We start from the raw sequence: 22,334 nt of genomic DNA on the forward strand, positions 1-22,334 counted from the left end.
CTTGGTGTTTAATGCCATGCACACCTTCCCTAAAAATGAAGAGATCCAGCAACATGGATGTAAAGCATTACACAAGCTATTTGAGAAAGGTATTTATATCTTGTAGTTTATTAGGTTAGAAAAATGTATAGGTTAGAGGGGACTGCACGTGTTTATTTTACTGCAATAAATGAATTCTTCCATTCCAAATTCTGTTTTATGTATTATATCTGTTCTTTGAATGAGTTAGTGCAAAACAGGTTTTCCAAGCAATATCACAAATTTTCCAAATTAGAGCAATGAATATGAAACTCTTAAAAAAAAAAAACCAAACTGGCTCTTCATTTCTGACTCTAGAGTCAACTGAAAAGATGAGATTCAGTGTTAGTAACAGTAGAACAAAGAGCAGTGACAGTTGATTTTAATTCTCAAAACCCAAGATTGTTTATTTAAAGATTGGCGAATTTTAGTAACCTGTGAACAATTCTAAAATAAAGCAAAATGTTAGCACTTTAGAAAAATATACTATTCTGCTTTTGATCGTGACAATGCTGAAAGGTGAGTATGTTTTCTGTATGATATTTCTGTGTTTCTTCTGAGAAATGAAGTCACTGTGTATTGGATTTCTGCAAAATTTTCAGGAACTGCATGTGTAATAGCCAGAAATCCCACTGTTGTAACAGCCTTGCTTTGCATTGAGTTTCTTGCTTGAAAATAAATATTGATAAATACCAACACCACTGTACTCCTTTGCTTCAAAGATAGTCTCCAATTCTTTAGATTTTTTCTTTTTGCCACCATTTTATATTCTTTTTTTAAGTCTTCCTCCCACACATGTGTGCCTGGAATTACCTTCTGCATTCCTTCCCCTCTTCCACTCTCCCTAAATACTTCTGCTGTATTTTCTCTCCAGTCTCCACAAAGGTCTGAGCTTCTTAGATTTTCTGTGCATGCTTTTTGTAAGTGCCTGATTTTTACAGATCTACAGACTGCTGTGGTTACAGACCTGCATACCTTCTTTGTGATGGCAGTGCTAATGTAACAAGTTCCTAGGCTGCCCCTGGCTACTTTTTCCTGCTTCTGAGCTGCCTTGTCAGTTGTAATGTGAATGTTTGCCTGGCCTTAGCTTGAACCAGATTCAGAAAATGATTCTACTTACAAAATGTGAAATGTGGTGTTCTTTCTCCACCTGGATCTGTCTCCTTCGTTCTCTGGTTCATTGCACAGCCGTGCAGTTACATCAGCACAAATGACAGGGGGCAGGGATGGAAAAACCTTAAGCCATTATTACAATGAAGGTCAGATATTATTAAAGCATGTTGTAGTCTTTATGGAAAGAACTCCATTATGAAAAAAAGTTGAGAAGTGAAATAAAACCATGGAGTATACAAAATGGCATTCTATCCAATTGTTTTCACTGTATGTTTAGCATTCACTTATATACTGCCTTGGTGAGTTTTATCTGGAGTTCCTTCTGTGAAAAAGACTAAAAGACTTTTTTTAAAAAATACTGGCTCACAAGGAAGCATTTGAAAGTCAGAACTCAGTTACATGAAGTGTAGGTTAGAAAAGGATCTTTATGAAGTATCTCTGTTTTTAGTAAGAGGAGTTGTAACTAGAAGATGGTAAGATGATGTGTATGGAGAGTACTTTACTTCTGTGAAATATAGAAAATAAATATAAGGAAACTTGATAAAAACAGTTGTCTTTTCTCAGATTGTACCAGGATATGAATTATTTCCTCAAGACATGCTTTATCTCTCTTGCTTTTCAATTTAGTTCCAGAAGAGCAGCTGACTGAATTCGTTGAAAGCAAAGATCATATGATCATACTGAAAGTATTTAAAGAGTTCCCAGAGAAAGAAGAGGTGATTCTTCCTGCACTTTATTCATTACATTCCTTAGCTGGTCCATGTAAGTGCATTATTGGAAGTTATTTTCAATTCCTCATCTCCCATAGCATGCATCAGCTCACCTTACTTTGCGATAATCTTTCAGTAATTGTAAAAAATCAGTGAGAACTGGTTGGGAGTCGTCAGACATATCACTTCTATGTTTTCTTTGGGAGATACTGATTGGTAATTTTTCATGAGACATTTTCATATTGAGCCATTCTGATAAAGCTGAAATCTCTCATAAAGAACAGAAGGATACTTTCTTCTGCTTGGAGTAAGTGGTAACAAAGGTGCTCATCACAGTTGTAGAGGTCAAAGACCCTGCCCTGTCTTTTTTAATGCTTGAAAAATAAAATACATTTATTGAGTAAGTAAATCTTCAGTGAGTTTTGGTCTTGGGTAAAGAACACCATTAGCAGAGGCTGTTCCACAAGGGGAAAATTGGAAATCCAATAGCCAGAGCTGAGGAAAGGTATCTGGGCTCAGACACCCACTACTGATCATTCAGTGGTGGCTGCAGTGAGGAGCATTGGTAGCACTGTGCACATTAGAGTGTCTTTCGATGTCCTCAGGTGTTGTGCAATAAGACTGGAAGAAAATGGCTTCATTATGTCTTGTCTTCTGATGACAGCAGTCCCTGTTGTGGGCAAAATCAGGTCCTGAGAAATGTGCTTGATGATTTTTGTCAATTTGTTGTCAGCAATTTGATCTTGCTGACCCACAGGCAGCTCTTGTCAGCTTCCTGCTGGCAGTCACAATTTTGGCAAGCACAGAGCAGGTTCCTGCTCTCCATGTCTTCCATGAGGTACATAATGTTGTACTCTTGCAGATGTCATTCCTCACAGAGCATTGCTCATACATCCTGTCTGGCTCTATAGGAACTGTGCTGGCCCCATACATGCCACAAAACAGGAACTAGACTGGAATGTCCCATATTTCTTCAGTCTCCAAGCTATTTAGTTTATATTTCTCAAACTTTTTGCTGTTCCAGTTTGTGTTTAAAAAGTTAAGTATTCCTGCAGCCAGAAATCATTTTACCCTAGCCCAGAAGTTATTGCCATTTTCTAAGGAAGAGGAGGCCAGATTTTTAAAATAGTAAATACTAGTACAAAGCTTTACAAGAGAAGAACATGACAAAGACCTGCTGTGAAGTAGGTATTTTGGGGTTAGCACTCTCATTTCTGATATGAAAGACTGAAAATAGTCAGAGAAACAGAGGTAGCTTGCACATTTATGTGCAAAGCTAGACTACTTCTGCCAACATTCATACTCCTGGTCTGTGACATCCCATAATGCCTGCAAGAAAATGTGTTCCTTTAAGGCCATCATGGAGAAAATAATTCACTGTAAGTACAAACTCCGGCTTATCCAGTAGTAAAATGCTTGTCTCCCCATACCCTGAAGTTCAAGCCTTTATTCCAAATGAGTTACATCAAGGATTTTTACCTCACTAAGCCTTCTTTCACTAATACATGTGTAAACCTTGTTCCAGCTCATGTCATGAGAAACTGAAGAGTAAGAGTTTATTCCAGTGTGGTACAAGATCTCTTTTAAATCTTCATAGTTTCGATGGAATGAGAAAATGCTTCGTTACTGACTGTCCTCTAAAGCCCATAGTGGGGTGATGTGATAGGTCACAGAATGTTAGCCATCTAAATGGTAGTCATAGGCCACCACCCAGGCTTCTCCTCTATTTAATGGGGAGAAACAGGCACCTTGAAGAAATTTACCTAACCCTAGGAGGCGTTTGTTACAGGTGGGATGAATTACCATATGGAGTGCTGAGATCTCTTCATCAGTTGTGAGGACCTAGATGACCAAGTTTTGATGGTTAAGATTAAATGAGATCCATTCCACCTCATTTTCTCTAGCTTATTCTGGGAAGTGGTAGCTCCTTGCAAAAGTACACTTGCTGTATTAACATTAAACCAACTGCACTTAAACATGCAGTTACTTTTAGAATCTTCTGAATATTTTAATATGTTTATAATTATCACCAGTGAAATGATAACTTACTGTGAAGTGATGCAATACTGTTTTGTGGAACATACGTTTAAAAAGATGTTTGCAGGTGAGAATGACATGAATGAATCTCTGTCATTTTAAAGCATTGTGAAAAGTACCTTCCCTCACTATCAAACAGAATGCTTCAGAAATGCTTCCCACTCAGAGATTGTTTTTTCAACTTACAGAGTATCATTATTTAATATTCAGAGATATATTATGTTGAAGGTCTCCTGCTGCTTTAAAAAAAACCCTGATTATCTTTAATAATACAGTTGTGAATATTCCTCTTACATTGTATACAGGAAAGCCAAGCTGTTATTAAGAAAGTTTATAGACCTCAGCAGAGCAATGCTGACTCTCTTCCAGACAGTGACAGGACTCCCTCTCATTTACTGGGGCCAGGATTTTGCCAAGGTTTTTTGAAACCATATTCTGTTTCCTACCCTGAATAGACATACTACAAGGACACTTTCATACACTGTGTTTTAAATATCATGATGCTCTTTTGCCTTAAATTACTGCATGCAAGAGTTGGGGCTGTTCCCCCTGGAAAAGAGAAGGCTCCGGGGAGATCTTATAGTGGCCTTCCAATACCTGAAGGGGCTCCAGGAAGGCTGGGGAGGGACTTTTTATAAGGGTAGGTAGTGATAGAACAAGGGGTAATGGCTTTAAACTGGAAGAGGACAGGTTTAGATTAGATATTAGGAAGAAGTTCTTCACTGTGAGGGTGGTGAGACACTGGCATAGGTTGCCCAGAGAAGCTGTAGATGCCCCCTCCCTGGAAGTGTTCAAGGCCACGTTGGATGAGGCTTTGAGCAACTTGCTCTAGTGGGGGGTGTCCCTGTTGATTGCATGGGGGTTGGAACTGGATGATCTTTAAGGTCCCTTCCAACCCAAACCATTCTGTGATTCTGTGAGGGATCGTTCGCACATTCTGCTCAGTAGGAAAGGATGCATTTTGCCCTTTTACTGGCTCATGTGAATGTCGTGTTGGTTTCTGTATCTGGCCTGTGTAATAAGCAGTAGATGGGATGAGGGTGGCAAAGGTTTTCCAGAGGGGCTGTGGAATCTCCAACCCTGGAGATACTCAGAAGCTGTTTGGCCATGGTCCTGGGCAACCTGCTCCAGATGGCCCTGCTTGAGCAGAGAGGTTGGAAAAGAAGACCTCCAGAGGTCCCTTCCAACCTCAAACCATCCTGTGATTCTGTGAAATGCAGAATTTGCAATGAATTTCAAAATACTGCAGGAGCATTAGATGAACATTTCTGTATCCTCAGTATACAATAGGCATACGGCAGAACTAATTTTTATGAAAATCATAACTTGCTAACTTGCCTCCTAAAAAAGAAGGAAAACTTAGAAAAGCATGGTTAAATCAAATAAATTACATTTATTAGAAAAAACATTTAAAATTTTTTCTTAATTGTATGGCCCTGGGAATATTACTGAAATACTGTAAAATGTTTAGCTGATCACAGTCATGTTATAAACACCATTTATAAGATTGAATTAATATTCATACAACAATTTGTTCAGCTTTAAGAAAAATGTTAGAATAGTTTGTGAGGAGGTTTCTGTTACATGACCTGATATAGAATGGAACAAATCTATAAATGTTGTTATGAACTCTGAACTTAATGAATTACTTCCAAGTGTTGGTATTAATGACTTCTATGACAATACCAAGAAGAAAATGACACCTTTCTCTGGAGTTGCAAGACAAAAACTGAAACATAGGCCTAGTTTTGTAAATAAATCTACTTAAATAAATTTTGAATTAGAATCCAATCTACATGGGGTGTTTTTCTTAGATAGTAATTTTTGTTTCTGTTTCTTTCTTTAGCCAGCAATGTTGAAGTGCTCATGTCTGGAAATGTTCGCTGCTACAATATCATAGTGGAAATGATGAAAAATTTTCCTGATAGTGAAACAGTTCAGGAAGTGAGTTGCTGTTTGTTGCATAAGCTTACATTGGGTAAGTTCACAGAGTTGCAAACCTTCCGTGGCAGGTTCTTCATCAGGGACTCGGCCTCTGTCTTTCTTATGAGTCAGACTTCCCAATTCTTGCAGGTGGTGGCCTGAAGCTACTGCAGATGTTGGTTCTGGTGTGTGACTCCCCTTAGTCAAGTCAGTCCTGTCCTTTCACCATCTGCTTCCACTTCTTCATGCAGATATTGTAGAAAATACAGATCAAAATTGAGTGCAACCCAGAGCAACTTCCAGTTCCCCTTCAGAAAGACAAATAAAAATTTCAAAAATGGGGTGGCTGCTGAGGTGGTATTTACAGGTTATTGGCAAGAGATGATGTTACCCTTGAATGGTTTCCTATGCAAGGCTAACTGAAGATAGGCAGGGAAACCAAGAACTTGTGGGGACACAGCAACTCTGTTGACATGCCTTGATCTTGCCCTGAGCACAACCAGCCTGGTTTCAGTTGCTTAGGGACGTGGTTTAGGGGACTTGTCAGTGTTAGGTTAACAGCTGGACTTGATGATCTTACAGGTCTTCTCCAATCGAGGCAATTCTGTGATTCTGTTTGTCATGTGTGTGTGCTGATCAACAAGTAATAGTGGCAGTAAACGAGCCACAAGATCCATTTCTTCTTTCAGCATAACAGATGCCCTTTATCTTGTTAAAGAACCACTTCAGGAGAGTCATGGGAAGAGGTGTCCACAGCACCACACAGTTAGGGAAACAGATATGAAATTGCTAGGTGCTCCTGAACATAGTCTGGAAGGTTTCCATATAGCCAGTGTAGCTTCACAGATTTTTCTGACGGAAAATTTTTTTCACTGTCTTCATAAACCCATGTTAACTGGCAGTGAAATCATAAAGTTGGCATCTAATAGCTTCCAAAATCACTGTCATGTATTTTTACCAATCTGGTAATGACTATCCTAGATTTGACTGTCATCAGAATTTTAACTGAGTGATGACTGTTTGGCCAGCCACAAATCCAACATCATCACTCAGCACATAGCGTAAGATTATTAATTTCTGTGAGGTAAGTAACGTATTTACATAAACATACTATTTCCATTAAAATATTACCAGAAACAACAATGCTGATATAACATGACCACACTACTACAGGTTAAGAAGAAAAATACTGTTTCCAGTTAAACTTGTGATAGGTGTTAAGGTCAGAGTTTTAGAATTATGAATCTGGAAAGGACTTGCCTTAAAGTCTGTTTTAAGCATTCTGTTAACTTGGTCTAATTGAGCTGAATCATAAAACATTTGGAGAGGTACTTCTCTTCCAGTGAAAAATCTAGACACTGATGGTAGTCAGCACCTATAGGAACCAGAACTAAGGGAAAGAAATTAGATTAGCTTTTCTTCTCTATTTAATTATATTTTTAATGCTCAAATATGCAAGACTTCTTAACTTCTTACCTTCTGTTTTGTACTTTATCTGAAGGGTTTGAGAAACATTGATACAGATTTTAATTTGACATTTCACGTTGCTAGTGTGATTCTTATTTTTACTAATCAAGAATTAAACGAAATTGAATATCAAAATAGAAACCACAGCTATCAAACTGTATTTTTTATAAAGTGAGTGTTGGTGAATTATTTTATGCATAATCCGTGTTTTTAAAACAATCAGGAAAGTTCTTGTCATTTGCTTGCTTTTTGCAGAATTCCTTATATTCAACCTATAATATAAAATACTGTACAGCATATGATAAAAGTTATGCTTTAAATATGTTTATCATCAAAAGGTAATTCTTTCTACTATTCCAGAATGTATGTATGCTGCATTTGTAATACTGACCTTGATCTGGTTTATGAGGAAGGCAAAAACAGGGCAAAACAGGGTTAAACCACTTGCTTGATAGGACAAATTGAATAATTGTAGGAATTCAAGACCAGGATTGCATTTGCTTCCTGACAGGAAGTCTGCAAGTGATACACTGACTGTGTTTTTCTTATTTTGATGACAGTGTGCATTTCATTTTGTATTAAACCTCAGTCTTCTGTAAAAAACACAAAGGACTTGCATCCCAACTGTTTTTTTATCCTTGACCTCTTCTTTCCACATGCAAAACATTGTTGTGTCATAGAATCATACCCTATAATAAGAAATCCGACATTCGATACAGACAAAGTTTGTGCACTGTGTACTGAGAAACTTAGGTTAAATGAGTGTAAAGCTCTAGGTATGTAATTATATTAATTTAATGTCTTACTTATTTTCAGGAAATTTTTTCAATATCCTTGTATTACATAAAGTTCCAGAAGTCATTGTGAAGGCTGTTAAAACTTATCCTGAAAATGCAAAGTTACAAGCTGCAGCTCTCAGTTGTTTAGCTCTTTTGAGTAAGTAAATTCCTTCCTAAATACATAAATTACTTACTTCATTTATCTGTCCAGTTGTCCAGTTTTTTTATGCTGGTGATTTCCTGTAATCACTTAAAACTCCACTTCTTAAACATGAAAACCTCAGGCAGAATAGCTTTGACAGTGCTAGATTTCCTACACGTGTACAGTAGGAAACAAACATAGTTTGTTTACTGTGACATGGCTGTGTTCATACTATATGCCTAACACCTTCAAAGTGTTCAGAGCTGGTAAGCTATATTAAAAAACAACCTACTTGTTAATAGGCAAATACTGGATAATCCCTACTTAACATAATATCTCTAGAGATAACACTAATTTGATGCTGCCTTTGCCATATATGACAGTACTCATTATATTGTGGCAGTTGATAGCAACACTAAATCAATGCTTGTGCTTGAGTTCTGAAATCGGTTAAAAGATTTAAACTTTTCCTTAAGTACACTCCAGGTATTATTTTGAAACAGAAGTTAGTTATCTAGTGGGAAAAAGCTAAGGATTTGATCCTCTTAGTCTTTGAGTAATTGTTCCATACAAAAGTCAGTAGAAATGCTGTCTGAGAGTCCCCAAAATAGCAAAGGTTAGAAATCAGTGGACACTCCAGTAAGCCTCTGATTTTATGGTCGGTGTTGATACTTTTTTTTTTTCCTTAAATGCTGAAAAACCACAGGTATAAAATTTTTTCCTTTAAATTTTATTGTACTTTCTGGGACCAGATATTTCTCTCTTAACAACTGCAATTCGAATTTTGTTTTTTAATGGCACTGCTTCAAAACTGCTCTGTGATAAGTGCTTATGTACAAATAAATCACAGTTATATTTATGTCTGTGGTGTTCTGTGTGTAAATAAACCCCCAAAAAAGTATGTGCATGTCTTTTCAGAGTCTGAGCGTTGTCTGATCTGCAGCTACATACCTAATTTGCTACACTATAATCAAGGTTTTTTTAGTCCCTTTCTAACATTAAAGACATTTTTCAAGTCTGTCTTAGAGTTTATGTCAAAAGATTTCTCCTTTCCCAGAAAAGGCTAATCCTCCCACTGATTTTTGCATATAGGCAGTGTGACCACTTCCATGACTACAGGAAGGATAAGACATAAATGTTTGTTTTCACAATAATAATTTATTGTAAATATTTTATTTTTCAAGCTGAAACAATATTCTTAAACCGAGACTTAGAGGAAAGAAAAGAAGAGGAGGAGGAGGAGAGATTATGCTGGTTGGAGGCATGTTACAGAGCATTAGAACTGCACCGAAAAAACACAGATGTGTTGGTGAGAATTTCTGGATGATGGTGGTATGGAAAGATTGCATTATGCATTAAATAAAGTGTTCAGCAATATAATTTTCTCCCATATATCTTTGGACAAACAAGGCCTTAAGAACTGGATTAGATTTAGAATAACCATCCAAAGGTTGTTGTTAGCTCCTCTGTATAGAGCAGCAAAACACAGGCTCATTCACAGAAGAATTAGTCTTGGCCTAAAATAGGTATCAAAATAAAAATCAAATAATGAGAATGTGGCACATGTTTGTAACTCAGGCGTATCCCAGCTATAAAGGATGTGACAGTCCACACTTTGGTGTATTTTTGCGTAAAGCATCTTGTACCTTTGTCATGAACTGAAAACCAGTCAAACTATTTAATTTTTTTCATATATTTTTGATATTCTGAAGGCATATTTTCTTAATCCTTTTGTCTCCTCTCGGTTTATATTTAGGAGTCTGCATGCTGGGCTTTGAAAAACCTGTTTCTGTATCAACGCAACCTTCATGAGAAGATTGGAGATGGAGATAATCAGTCAGTGTTAATATCTTAAACTGTATTTTTAGAAATGAAAAAATGAAAGCCTACTATTAGGCCATTTGGGGCCTCATGTTTCAGTTATTTTAATTTTTCTTTCTTGTTTTCTAATATATGGTGAAATGCATGGTGGTCAACAACACTTGGAAAAGTTTCTTGAAAAGTGTGCTAACCTTGACTCAGGCAAAATTGCTGGTATTTTAATAAATGGTCAGAACACAGCATAATAGAGCTCATTTTTACAGTTCACAAGGAATTTCTTCTTCAGTTGCGACAAGGATAGGGAGGATTAAGAATGTTATAGCAGGGACAATGGAGAAGATTGATATGTAGTAGATAAGTAGTATGGAAAAGCAGTGCACATTTTCCCACAAATCTGATGAAAGGGCATAGTAGAGGGGGTGCTGCCTCATCAGGGATAGTCTAGGCATGGGTAAGATACAGACTTTAATTTTACTTAAACTATTTCTCAGAGTTGCTTAAAGTTTTAATCATTCAGATTTTAGTAAGCCTGTGTTGTACCTGTTTCTGGACCTCAAGTCACTTGGAAAGCAAGGTTCCAAGTTAATTCAGTGAGATTCAGAGTAGGCTAATATGCATAGTTTGCAAAGAACTTTCTGTCAGATGTTGCTTTGGAAGAATATTAGATGCCAAGTACAGTCATCTGAAAATTTAAATATGTCACTTAATACCTTTTTAGGAAACTAAACGACAGTAATGAAGTAGCTGCTCCTGTAATATGGTCAATGTGCAGTGATTTGTTTCTCTCTGTGAAAGGTTCCCAATAGACAGAGCAGTGATGCTCTCCATGCTGATGCACTCCTCTTCAAAAGAAGTGTTTCAGGCAGCTGCTAGTACCTTGGCAATTTTGTCACAACAAAATGGTAAGGGAATTTAATTTTCTTTACTTTCTAATTCAGCAGAAAGTTATTGCTGTAGTATTAAAGAATATTTAGTGTGCTGTTGTATGAATGCAGTATTCCCTGTGATTAGAATAGCATGCAGTTGTGTTTAGCAGGAAGTTTATTCCTTGCTTTGCAAAAGCTATTGTTGGCTAGTATCAAAGAGAGTATGTGGAAGTAAAGAGCTCTTTGCCAGTTTCTGTGTTGCAATTACTATTTTTTGGAGCAGGAGACATGAAAAGAGTGTGTTCTTTTTGTGTGCTTGTTTAAATATTTATCACGTTTGAATTTCATCAAGAGCAGCATCTGTTGAAAATCACATGAGTAAGGATTACAGCCCGACAAATACTATTTTCTTGCTTACCACGGGGGATTTGAGCAGCCCTGTTGTCTTCAGTGAATCAAATCACGTGTGGAAAGTTAGGCATGTGCATAACAGTTTTCAAGATCACTTTAATCCTGATTGTGTCCCTAACGTGGTTTCCTAACTTTTTTCAATTTGCAGACCCACTCAGAAATTTTCAGTGGAGATGTGGACCCCTGGGTAGAGCTTTTAAACCTACTGACAGTTGGCCTGCTTTCATTAGATACATTTTCCAGAGCGCTTTGAAATGGTTATGGAACCTCAGGTGGTTTGTAGAGTGCACATTGAAAACCACTGACTAGATAGGAAGATAAAGACTAGCAGTTAAATACCATTCTCTGGTTGAGAAAGCATTGTTTTATCACTGGGTTCCTTAGCCATCCAAGTATGTAAAATCTAACAATGAAAAGATTTTACAGTTATTTCTGAGATAAATATGTATTTATATCGAGAAATAGATCTCATAAATGTATGCATACTGTTATCATATATTATGCCAGGTACTTTCATAATATGTTACTGTCAAGTGGGCCTCCGATTCCCTTTGGAAATCTAAAGCAAATTTTTATTTTTTCTTTTTTTTTGCCTTTGTTTTTCCCTCCTAAATGAATGTGCTTACAGCAGAAATTATATACATAAAGAAGCTTAGTAAAACCCTCTGGCACAATGCAATATTGCTTGAATTAACCATTTGAAATGAATGTACTGAACTTGGAGTGACAAGAATTGGTGGTGATTACCATGATAATGTAGAATATTGTTCTAGTGTTCTGAGCTGTATTGTTTGCAGTTATAGCTATAACATATGCTTGGGTATTTGAATTTTTAAAAAATTAATTAACAAAGTAAATAGAGTGAATAAATACAGTTTCCTTTTTGAAGCCTTATTTGGAAGTTAGAAGGTTTTTGAAGGTTTTAAGTTCTAGCTTTCCTACAGGATCACAGAGTGCAATTAAGAGGAAAAATTGTTTAAAATTACACATTTTTGAAAATGAAAGTAAAGCTGTGCATTCTCCTTCCCTGAACCTTATGTAAGTAAAGATAGCAGATGTGTTTAAAATTATTAGGCATTCAGGAATTATAATGCTTTTGATTAAGCTATGCAAACAGAAGTCAGCTCAAATTGTTTCCCATTCTAATTTATAATTCTATAACATGTGTGTTTGGTGAGGAAATAAGTTGGAAAAAGGTGGCAGTTCTGTTGTTTTTGAGAACTATACATAAAGAGAGAGAGATTTACTTACAGGATGCTTGCTATTTTGTGTTGTAGTAAATATTAGGAAGACACTTTTGGCTAAAGGAATACATATGAATGTTTTGGATATAATGAGGAAACATCCACATTCTCCTGAAGTGGCTGAAAGTGCCTGCAGAATTCTGAATCACGTTTTCGACGGAAGGTAATCTGCTTAGAAATACATGGCTATTTCCAAAGTGAAGGTTTGAGAGATTTGCTGATTTAATTGATTACATTTAAATTATTGACTGTTCCACTGATATTAAAATTGACCACAAGCTGACAGCCCAGTTCAAGACATTGAGTTTTCTAAGCCCTCTAGTCAAATGCCCAGGTGGATATGTGTAGGGAGCTGCATGTTCTTCCCTTCATGGTTCCTGAGCAGTGAGGTTTGAATAGACTATTGCTAGGTGGCGTCCCCTCCTCTTAGCCACACTGAATGCCCCTGAGAGCTAAGAAATTTCCCACAATAGTAACTCTGATTATTAAAATAACATTGTGTTAATATTGCCTCTCTGTTGGCTTTTGCAAATGACTGGAAAACAAACTTGTGACTCATAAATACTGGTATACAGGGTGGGAACGTTATTCCAAGTGTCTTGGCAAGTCTTTCCAGACTTCACTGAAACCTATATATATACTAAGCTGACTGTGAAAAAATGACAGACTCAGAATATAGTCACAGAATTTCTTATGAACAATTTAATTTTATAAAGAAGAAAACCTCAAAACTTCCATGAACATCTTCACAGGAATAAAAAATATTCTAAAAATGAAAGAAGAAAATAATCTTAAAAGTGAATTAGTGGCCTGTGGCTACTGCCATTTCTGGGAGTGCTACTGGCATTGAAAGTATTTTATTTTTTTTCTTCAAGATTAGAACCTAACATGATTGATATTTTTCTGTTTAGTCTACAAGTATCTGACAATTCATCAGCATTTCAGGACAGTTGTGGAGCACTAGATTAAGAAAGATGTGTCTTTTCACATATCTGGACTGAAATCAAAGTGAAATATGTGAATCCACCCTGAATGAAATACTGTACTCTCTGTGTATCAGTGCTCTGGACTGGATTGAAAATTACCTCTCAGTAGTCTAGAACGGAATTAGTTACATGGACTGAATTAATGGAATGGCATGAAAATAATATATTTGCTATGATGAAAAAGAGTACCATCATTTAATTTGTATTTCGTAGCTCTAACCAGATTTACAGTCTTCTAAAGGGTTATTACGCAGTGTTAATTAGGGAAGCAAATACATGTAAAATTTAGAAATGCATTCTTTTTATTTATTTTATAAACAATATTTTCAGTTTCCCTCATCTAGATATAATGACGGTAGCTGCATCAGAAGTTGTAAAAGCCATGAGGAAACATGAAAAATCACTTTCTGTACAACTGGAAGCACTTCGAGTCCTTTTACACTTTATGATGCCCGGTAAGTCATCCAAAAATATAATTGGTGTGGCATCATACATCAAATCAGAGAATAGAATTAGATAGCTGGGTTTTAGTCTTTCTTATCTAATGAGACAGCCTTTAATGGGACTTCAAAAAAATTTCTGGTGTTGTGTACATAACAGAGAGCATCTGTAACTCTTTAAGAAGATACAAGATGGGGGTTGGAACTAGATGATCTTTAAGGTCCCTTCCAACCCAAACCATTCTATGATTCTAAGATGAAGGAAAATTTTTGAGGGATTGAAGGTAACAGACCAAAATTATCACTGGTTTCTCCTTGATTTTATTAGTGAAGACATAGCTCCATTACTTCTAAGGGATTCAGGGAATGAGTGTGGAGCTATTGTGTGTGTTTTCATCATAGATGCTTTTAAGTGAGAGCAAACAGTGATCATAACATCAACATTGCTGTACCACAAAATGCAATTGTTTTAAGAGTATCTCTTGGAAGAAACATAAAAATTGGACCTCTGACACCAAAAATAAAAACAGTGATTTAAAGATATGAAATATACTATTATATACCATTTTCTACAGAAAAGGAGAGGCCAAACTGACCAGCTTAGAAATTCCTTTCCAAAAAAAGAGAACCTCTTTAAAGGCAATCTACAGTGGGAAAAATATGTTAGTTCTGTACTTAATAGAATTTGGGGAAAGTTTTAACTCTTCTTATCAGTTTACAGCTGTATATCCTGGGTTTTTTCATCTGATATTAAGTATGAGAGTACAGACAAGGGCTAGTGATTTTTTTTCAGAACAACTTTTTGCAAGTATCTCTCAGCAGCTTTAGTTGGACGTTTACAAAACCCAGTAACTCTGGAGCTAGTAACTTGGCTAATAAGTAGACTGATGGCAGGTTTTCAGTTTCCTTCTATTCTTTTAATTATAATCCTAATATTTTCCTTTTTTTTTCAATAAACAATAGGATTAAGACTTGATATATGTATTCTGACCTGTAGACAAAGCGCTTTTTTGCCAGTATACTGGAAGTGAGGCCCTTCTAAAGCATAATCAAACAAAGAGAGTGCCAACTGGATGTTGGAACTTGCAGGTTGATTAGGGAATAAAAAGTCATTCATGGGGAAATAGTAATCGGAACAAATATGAGTGCTTGAAGTGCCTTTCAAAGGATTTCTGAGTACTTTTTGTAATGCCACTTGACTGCAAGTGCCTATAGCTCCAAGAAAGGTAAAGCTGAAAGACCTTTCTCTGTTCTTTTATTTGTACTTATTTTCCACTCACATCATCTGTGGGTAAAGTTTGGACTATGATGTGCTGCCAAGTGAGAAAGGACAATGAGTTTATAGCTTCTCTGTAGTGTCTCCTTTCCAGAAGGGAGAGGCATTCTGAAGTGGGTATCAGGAACACCAAGAAACCCGATAACTCAAAAAATTAATACATTGCAGTGTACCTTAGGCAAAATTCTTTGGCCTGATTTTTCCGTTTTCACAGTAAGCAGTGAGCAAACATATGGTGAAATCATTTCAAACACAATGTAAATCTGGAGGGACTCCAGTTTCTGTAACTACAGCATTCTGAAAATATCATAAGATCTGAAATATGCCCTCTGAGTCAGTTGTGAAAACCTGTGTGTTCAGTTTGATTGTTATATTGGGTTAATAATATTGGGTTAATGCGGGGGGAATATTAAATCTGTTCTTCTGAGGAAGGTTGTTTTCCATTGTTACAGATACAAAGAATGATCACAATGGTTCTTCCAGAGATGTGGGAGATGCTGCTTTTGCACTTACAATAAAAGTCATTAAAAGCCAGTGTCTGTTGGAGGGAACTCATTCGTTGGTGCTTAATGCTTTGAACAGGGTATGATTAAAGCTTTATTCTAATTAATTTTGTCACTGTTTTACACTTGCAATTTGTAAGGTTCAGTTCCACATTTATTTTCCTATAGATTTTATAGAATTAATCTTAACTCCTGTATTTCATTAATCATTTGGGGTTTCTTCTTAATTTCTGTTCTGGAATGTGTTTGATAATCCTTTATACAGTAACTCTAAAGCATATTTTTAAAAACAAGGCTATTTTTTTTCCAAGTGTTTGGTTTACTTGTGATTTTTTAATGGACTATTGCACACATGGAAAGTGTCCTCATACTGACTCCTCAACTACAGATAGAACTGACTGGTTTTTTAATATGGCTTTCATGGATACATACTCCTTTGCTTTCAACAGAATAGAGTTTCTCAGTTGTCTCCATTCTTTTCATCGTTCAATTCTACAACTTTTCCAGCCACTGGAAGAGAGAACGATCATAGTGCCTTGAAGGGGAGTCTGAAAAGTGAAAGACTTAAGTAGACCCAGTCTAAACAAAGGAAGCACTAGGCACTTTGCACAGTAAATTAACCTTAAATCCTAGCGACAGGAAAGGTTTCACTTCATGGCCTTCAGAAGAATCCCACCTCTACAAGGTTTACAAATTTCACGTGACCACAATCAAAATTAATGTAGCAATTCACATTTTTTTAAAAGTCTCTCAACAATTTTAGGCTTGCCAAATGCCTTCAGTCAAGGAAATTTGTGTCTTTTACCTTTGTTATAAAAGTCAGAGCAAATAATGTATCAGCAGCAAGGTGCTAAAGTGTCTAAAGGCCATTTCTTAACCTAAAGATATAGGATATAGGAGTTAACAATGGAGGCAAAATATTTTTTACTTCAGGATGTATTAAAGTCCACAGTGCTTTGGGACCATCCTGATTGCTTTCTGGGACCCAGCTGGTTTGTGTTTTGGGATACTATAATACCAACCAGAAGGGCTACAAATTAACATATTTTAATGAAAAACTAGAGGAGGAGTAAGGAGGAAGATGGACATGACCACTGAAATAATTTTGCAGATTTGACAGCTATGTACACTTTCAGATCTAGGCCTAATTGAGGTTTCCTCCATCTAGAAGTTAGAGAAAATTGGGAAAAAGAATGAGAAATAACATATTGAATTGCTGTATAACCAAAACCAAAACTTTTAAAATCTTGAAAGGGTGTGGTAATAGATAAATTGCCTCATATATTTTTCTTCTGATATTTTTTTTGATTGCCACCAGGTTTATCACTTGTGTCAGTTCTCAAAGAGCCCCATTTTCATTCCTTTTCAACCACAAAGGAAGAACATTTTTTCACTCTCCTTGTCCTACAGCAAAATGGTGTGAACTTGTGAATGGTTGTACTGAAACTCTGAGGAAAAAAAATCCCTCTCTGGCTAGGGAATATTTTCAGAATCAAAGGTGAAAAGCTGGCGAGGTTGTGAGCAGCTGAAACTGATGGTTGAAAAGGAAAACTTTTTGAATTTGTGATTATTGTTATTTATTGTCTCACCAGCTGTAATTTCACATACTTCAGGAACAAGCAATTCTTCTGTTGCCATTGTAAACAGAACAAACTTGATCTGATTTTATATTCATTTCTTCATTAGTTTATTGGAAATCCTAGCATTCAGAAATGTGGATTAAAACTACTTGCTTCTGTAGCTGAGTGTACTGGTGCACTAGAAATTTTAACCCAGCAAGGAGCTACTGACACTGTGCTTCACACCCTGCAGATGTATCCAGACGAACAAGGTAGGGAAGGTATTTTGTTAGTTGAATGTGAATGATGTGGTAGGAGGAGCTGATTGACCATGGAAGCTGTAACCTGTCTATTAGGCTCTTTGGTGCTGGATGTGATGTAGGTTACATGGCAAGAAAAGGCTGCAGTACTACATAGCCCTCAGGTTCATCCACTGATTATGGATGAACCTGAGGGCTATGTTATGCCTGGCCCTGTGGTAGCTTATGCAAATAACTTTCTGGAATATTAGTAATATAACACTACTTAGGTCATGAGTTTATTCCACTTGGAATGTCTGAATAATCAACATTATTAATCTTTCTTTTTTTCTTCTAGACATACAGTGCTTGGGTTTGAGTCTTCTGCGCTCTTTGATTACGAGAAAGAGTTTGTGTATTGCAACTATGCATGTCCTGTCAACAGTTCTGGTTTCTAGTCTGCGACGATTTAAAGAGGTTACTGAAATCCAGATGCATGTATGTGTTATTTCTTTGTACAAAGATTAAAGTCAAAGGCAAAACTTTAGAAAAGTATTTTAATGTAGTTGTATTTGAAGCATAATTCCTTATTTTAATTACTTCATTTTTATTTTATTGCAATTTCTAGATTAGTATAAGCCTTTAAAATTAAATCAATGTTTGCCATAGAGGTGGTTTTTGTGGAGGCATCTATTCAATCCAGAATATGTAAGTGTATGTTTAGTTGTTTATCTAAGACTTCTGAGATCTGCAAACTAGAACAAATTTCTCAGTCATGGTCCATCATGAAAATAACTTAGTTCCCAGCCCTGTCACCTAGCAATAAGCTTAGTGTGGGAATGCTGTATTTAAGAAAGATATTACTGAAATACTGTGTCAGACATTGAAAGTACTTCTGAATATGAAAGGACAGTTCTTACTCTGTCTGTAAACACCTATTCAGCCCTCCTTACATGAAAGTTCTGTTCCCTCTGCTTCAGAAGCTTTCCCTGTTTGTTTCCAGTTTCATTTTTATAGTGGAATGAAGCTTGCCTGTGAGATCAGCTTCCTGGGAGAGTTTCTGTACTGCTGTTTCAGATCGATATGGAAGTATCACAAGTACAGCCACTCTTCTTTACTGCTATTTTCCACCCAACCCTTCCAGGTTTAGCTTAGCAACCAGTGTAGAGAGAAATCAAAATAATGAGGTGGAATAAGGAAGTTACTTAAAGTGATTTAGTCTCAATTAGGTTTGGACAAGAGTCCATAATTTACCCAGTTCACCCTTCTAGGTGGACTTTACTTGCAGAATCATGGGATGATTTTGGATTCCTTTTTAGTTTTTAGATATACCTATTAAGTTTTTCATTTAGCCTATGTATTTTTTTCAAATTCAAGCATTATAGAGCAACACATTAGGACAGGGGATGCATCTTCATCCTATATCCTTAGAAGGAGATTGTTTCCTCTGTACATTTTCAGGAAATCCCAAGTACATTTGTCTCTGCCAGGCAGGATGTTGTCAGATATTATGGTGCATTATTTGACTTTTCAAAGTGTCAGTTAATATCTGTTTGAGTCAGATAAACAAGCATGAAACTACAGCTATATAAACACAGAGACACCAGATGTTTCTGCTTTCTTTCCTGGTCTGCTCCAATTTGTGAATTATTGCATGTTTAAAAGCAAGACAAAAAAAATTAAAGCATATGTCTTTTGGTTGAAATTTGGTTTTGTTGCATGACCTGTTTTAAAATGACACTTTTTTAACACTGTACTTATTTCAATCTTCTCATTGTGTTCTTAGGGATTTCATGCAATCTTGTCAATTCTTGGTTTGTCACCTTGTTTTGCAAAGCTGCTGATACATGAATCATTTGACACTGTAATTTTCTATCAGATGTCTATGTGTTTCACTGACCAGCGGGATCGACAGGTATCTTCTCTCTTTTGACAGCTCCACAGCAGAAAAATTTTGGTGGTTTTTTGTCCTAACTTCGATTGTTTTTCTTCCCATTCAGTTTCAAAGCCTGTGTTGTAAATGTTTTGCTAAAATAGCTGAAAATGATGATTTAAAAAATATGATGCTGGAAAAAGCATGTATTGAGTACAATAGTATTATGGCTGAATGTTTACTTCTACTGGGAGCAGATGTTAATAAGAAGACAAAGACAAACTCTTTGATCTATCAGGTAATATATGGAAATATGTATAGTTTTATTGCTTTAAAATTTGCACTTTGGAATTCCTTTCTCTTTTCATGCAAGCATATGTTTGGCAGAACACAGCAGCAGTACCCACTGCAGTCTAACACCTGAGTGGCGTTAACCATTGCTACTCATGGTGACTTCAGGCCCAGTCTGGCATCCACTGAAACACCCTTCACTTTACTGAAGCTCATAGGGTCACTGTCACCTAGAACGTGCCCACACTGCCAGTGTAGTTCTGATGCAAGTGCACTTTAAAGTCCAGGCTTTCTGATTGTTTACCCTGTTCATGTGCAAACCAGGGTTCAGTCAGGTACTGACTTAGCCTTAGCTTTGGAGTGGTTTTGAGGAATAAGACTTATGCTTAAGCTTTTTAAACTCCCAGTCATTTTTTCTGAACTGCATACCTGGCATCAAGCCCATTAGAGCCCAGTTCATGAACTAATATTAAATTCAGCTCTTTCCAAGCTTTGTGAGGCCAGAGTACAGATGGACCAGCATGCAGTACTGTGCATAGATAGATTTCAGTGTGCTTAGTCCCACTCTGTTCTAGACCTGCAGAGAAGACTTTTTTTTTTTTACTTTATGTTGTACTTAAAGATTAATATAGTTTTGTGCCGATTTAACTGTTCTGGTTAAAGTTCTGACTTTTTATCAACACAGCTAAAGTAATAGAACATCTTGGAATGCCTGCAGTCACACTAGCTGCAAAGAGCTTTATCCAGACAGTGGCCTCATCCAGAGCATCAACTATCTGAAATACGTTGTTGTCTTAAATAAGTCCATTGGCAAACATCCCATCTGGATTCAGCTGTGCCAACAGAGAGGCTGTTCCTACCTGCTTCTTGATAAATGTGTCTACCTTTAAAAATCTTTTTGAGACACAACCGTGTATGAGCACTTCTTAATTGTGCTTCAGTGTCAAAGTTTTAAATGGTCTGAGATAAGCCCACCAGTAGTTCCTGAGGTGAATTACTGCCTGAAATGTTCGCTTCTGCTGGCAGAGCTGGCTGGGTGATAGAGCACAGCTGAGTATGGAACCAACCATCCATCCATGGAGTCTGAGGTAGGGCAATCAGTGTTAGCGAACCACAGTGGAAATACCAAAGTAACTGGAAAAATTTTCTGAAAAATACTTGTAGTATTCACAATCAACACCGTTCTGTGCAGGCTGAGAGACTGGAAGGAGTAAAGCTGACTGAAGCCAATGGAACTGAGCTTCCTGGCACTAGGCAAGGCTTGATGAATCTCACCATTGTTGCCTGTTCATCTGATATAGAGATGACATGGAAAAATAACCCCTAAGTGTCTTTTTTCCACTGAATAGATAAATAAACGGAGTTGCCATAGACCAATTGCAATAACCAAGCTACATAAATTACCATTCATTTTTGCCTGCAAATTGTGTGCACTTACGGCAGAACTTAAAATTACAGAACTCAGGCATTTGTTATATTTTGGGCAAAGACTTCAGAATAATGGGAGTTGGTACTCAAATGCCTTAGGCAGGCATATGCTCTGAGAGGTAGGGAATTGCATAATTGAAAAAGAGACAGGATCCTAAATATAAAATTAATCTGAATTTGAGACAAGTCTCTTAATGCAGTCTGAGCTATTGTTTGAGTGCCTCGCATATATTTTATAAATTGCTTTTCTCTTTTAGGTGTGTGAGAAAGGAAATAATCCTAAACTGGTGGAATTGCTATTAGCCAGTGGTGCTCGAGAGCAGGATGTTCGGAGTGCTTTAACCATCAGTATAAAAAGAGGAGATAGCCAGATCATCAGCTTGCTCTTGAAGAAGCTTAGCCTTGATGTCGCAAACAGCAGTATATGTCTTGGAGGATTTGGTATTGGGAGAATAGAACCTTCCTGGCTCATTCCTTTGTTCCCAGATAAGCTTACTCCAGTAAGAAAACAAAGTGAGTATATATAGAATTTGCTATAGAAAATGTGTTAGTATCTCTTGATTGTACCATGTAAGTGTTTTAGATCAAGACCTTCAGTTGAGAAACTCTTCATAGCATTCAGCTGGTTAGAGAAAGACTGCCTAACCTTGAAAATAAAACAAGTTATTTCTGTTATTTTTTTAAAGCTATTTGGATTTCTTGGATAATATGCTATCATTTTGGTTTCTTATATATACAGATGCAGGTTCTGCGCTGGCAAGAATGGTGCTTAAATTCCAGATGAAGAATATTTCAGAGGATAGATCAAGAGCCTCCTCTGATCTAAACTTCTCTGAAGATGGAGTGGATAAAAACTACGATTGGAATTTCATTTCTGACCCATTAGTGGACAGTGTTTTTCCTTTGAGTGATGATATTGATAGTGAAGGTAATTGTTTTTCTTTTCTTTTTTATTTTTATAATCCAAATCTAAGATAAAACATGTTGACAACATCCTTGACCTACTGCACACACAATTAACTAGTGTGGCTAATTAATATTGATGCTTTTGTATGTCAGCATCTGTATTACAGTTGAATTCTGAGCCTCATCTTTAAATATATTGTCTTACTTACTCATCCTCATGTGTTACTGTTTTGTACTAGGAAGTGAGGGTTCACTTTTTACAAAAAAGAAGTCCAATTCCATTGCAATCGCTGACTTATATT

At 36.6% G+C, this 22,334-nt stretch overlaps 1 protein-coding gene across 1 annotated transcript in view; it reads left to right on the forward strand.

Moving 5' to 3' along the window:
- LRRK2 (leucine rich repeat kinase 2) overlaps positions 1-22,334 on the forward strand; it is a 59,814-nt gene that overhangs the window by 4,164 nt on the left and 33,316 nt on the right. The window contains 17 exon segments of the mRNA XM_010165669.2: positions 1-89; positions 1,759-1,893; positions 5,725-5,856; positions 8,085-8,204; positions 9,374-9,498; positions 9,946-10,025; positions 10,806-10,912; positions 12,565-12,694; positions 13,848-13,972; positions 15,686-15,816; positions 17,423-17,567; positions 17,893-18,032; positions 19,321-19,449; positions 19,535-19,705; positions 21,384-21,639; positions 21,866-22,054; positions 22,272-22,334. The exon segment at positions 1-89 is cut by the window's left edge and continues 40 nt beyond it; the exon segment at positions 22,272-22,334 is cut by the window's right edge and continues 24 nt beyond it. Of these exon segments, the coding sequence (XP_010163971.2) occupies positions 1-89; positions 1,759-1,893; positions 5,725-5,856; positions 8,085-8,204; positions 9,374-9,498; positions 9,946-10,025; positions 10,806-10,912; positions 12,565-12,694; positions 13,848-13,972; positions 15,686-15,816; positions 17,423-17,567; positions 17,893-18,032; positions 19,321-19,449; positions 19,535-19,705; positions 21,384-21,639; positions 21,866-22,054; positions 22,272-22,334 (2,267 nt within the window).

The sequence above is a fragment of the Antrostomus carolinensis genome, unplaced genomic scaffold (genome assembly GCF_000700745.2).
Source record: "Antrostomus carolinensis isolate BGI_N321 unplaced genomic scaffold, ASM70074v2 scaffold27720, whole genome shotgun sequence".
Classification (NCBI taxonomy): domain Eukaryota; kingdom Metazoa; phylum Chordata; class Aves; order Caprimulgiformes; family Caprimulgidae; genus Antrostomus; species Antrostomus carolinensis.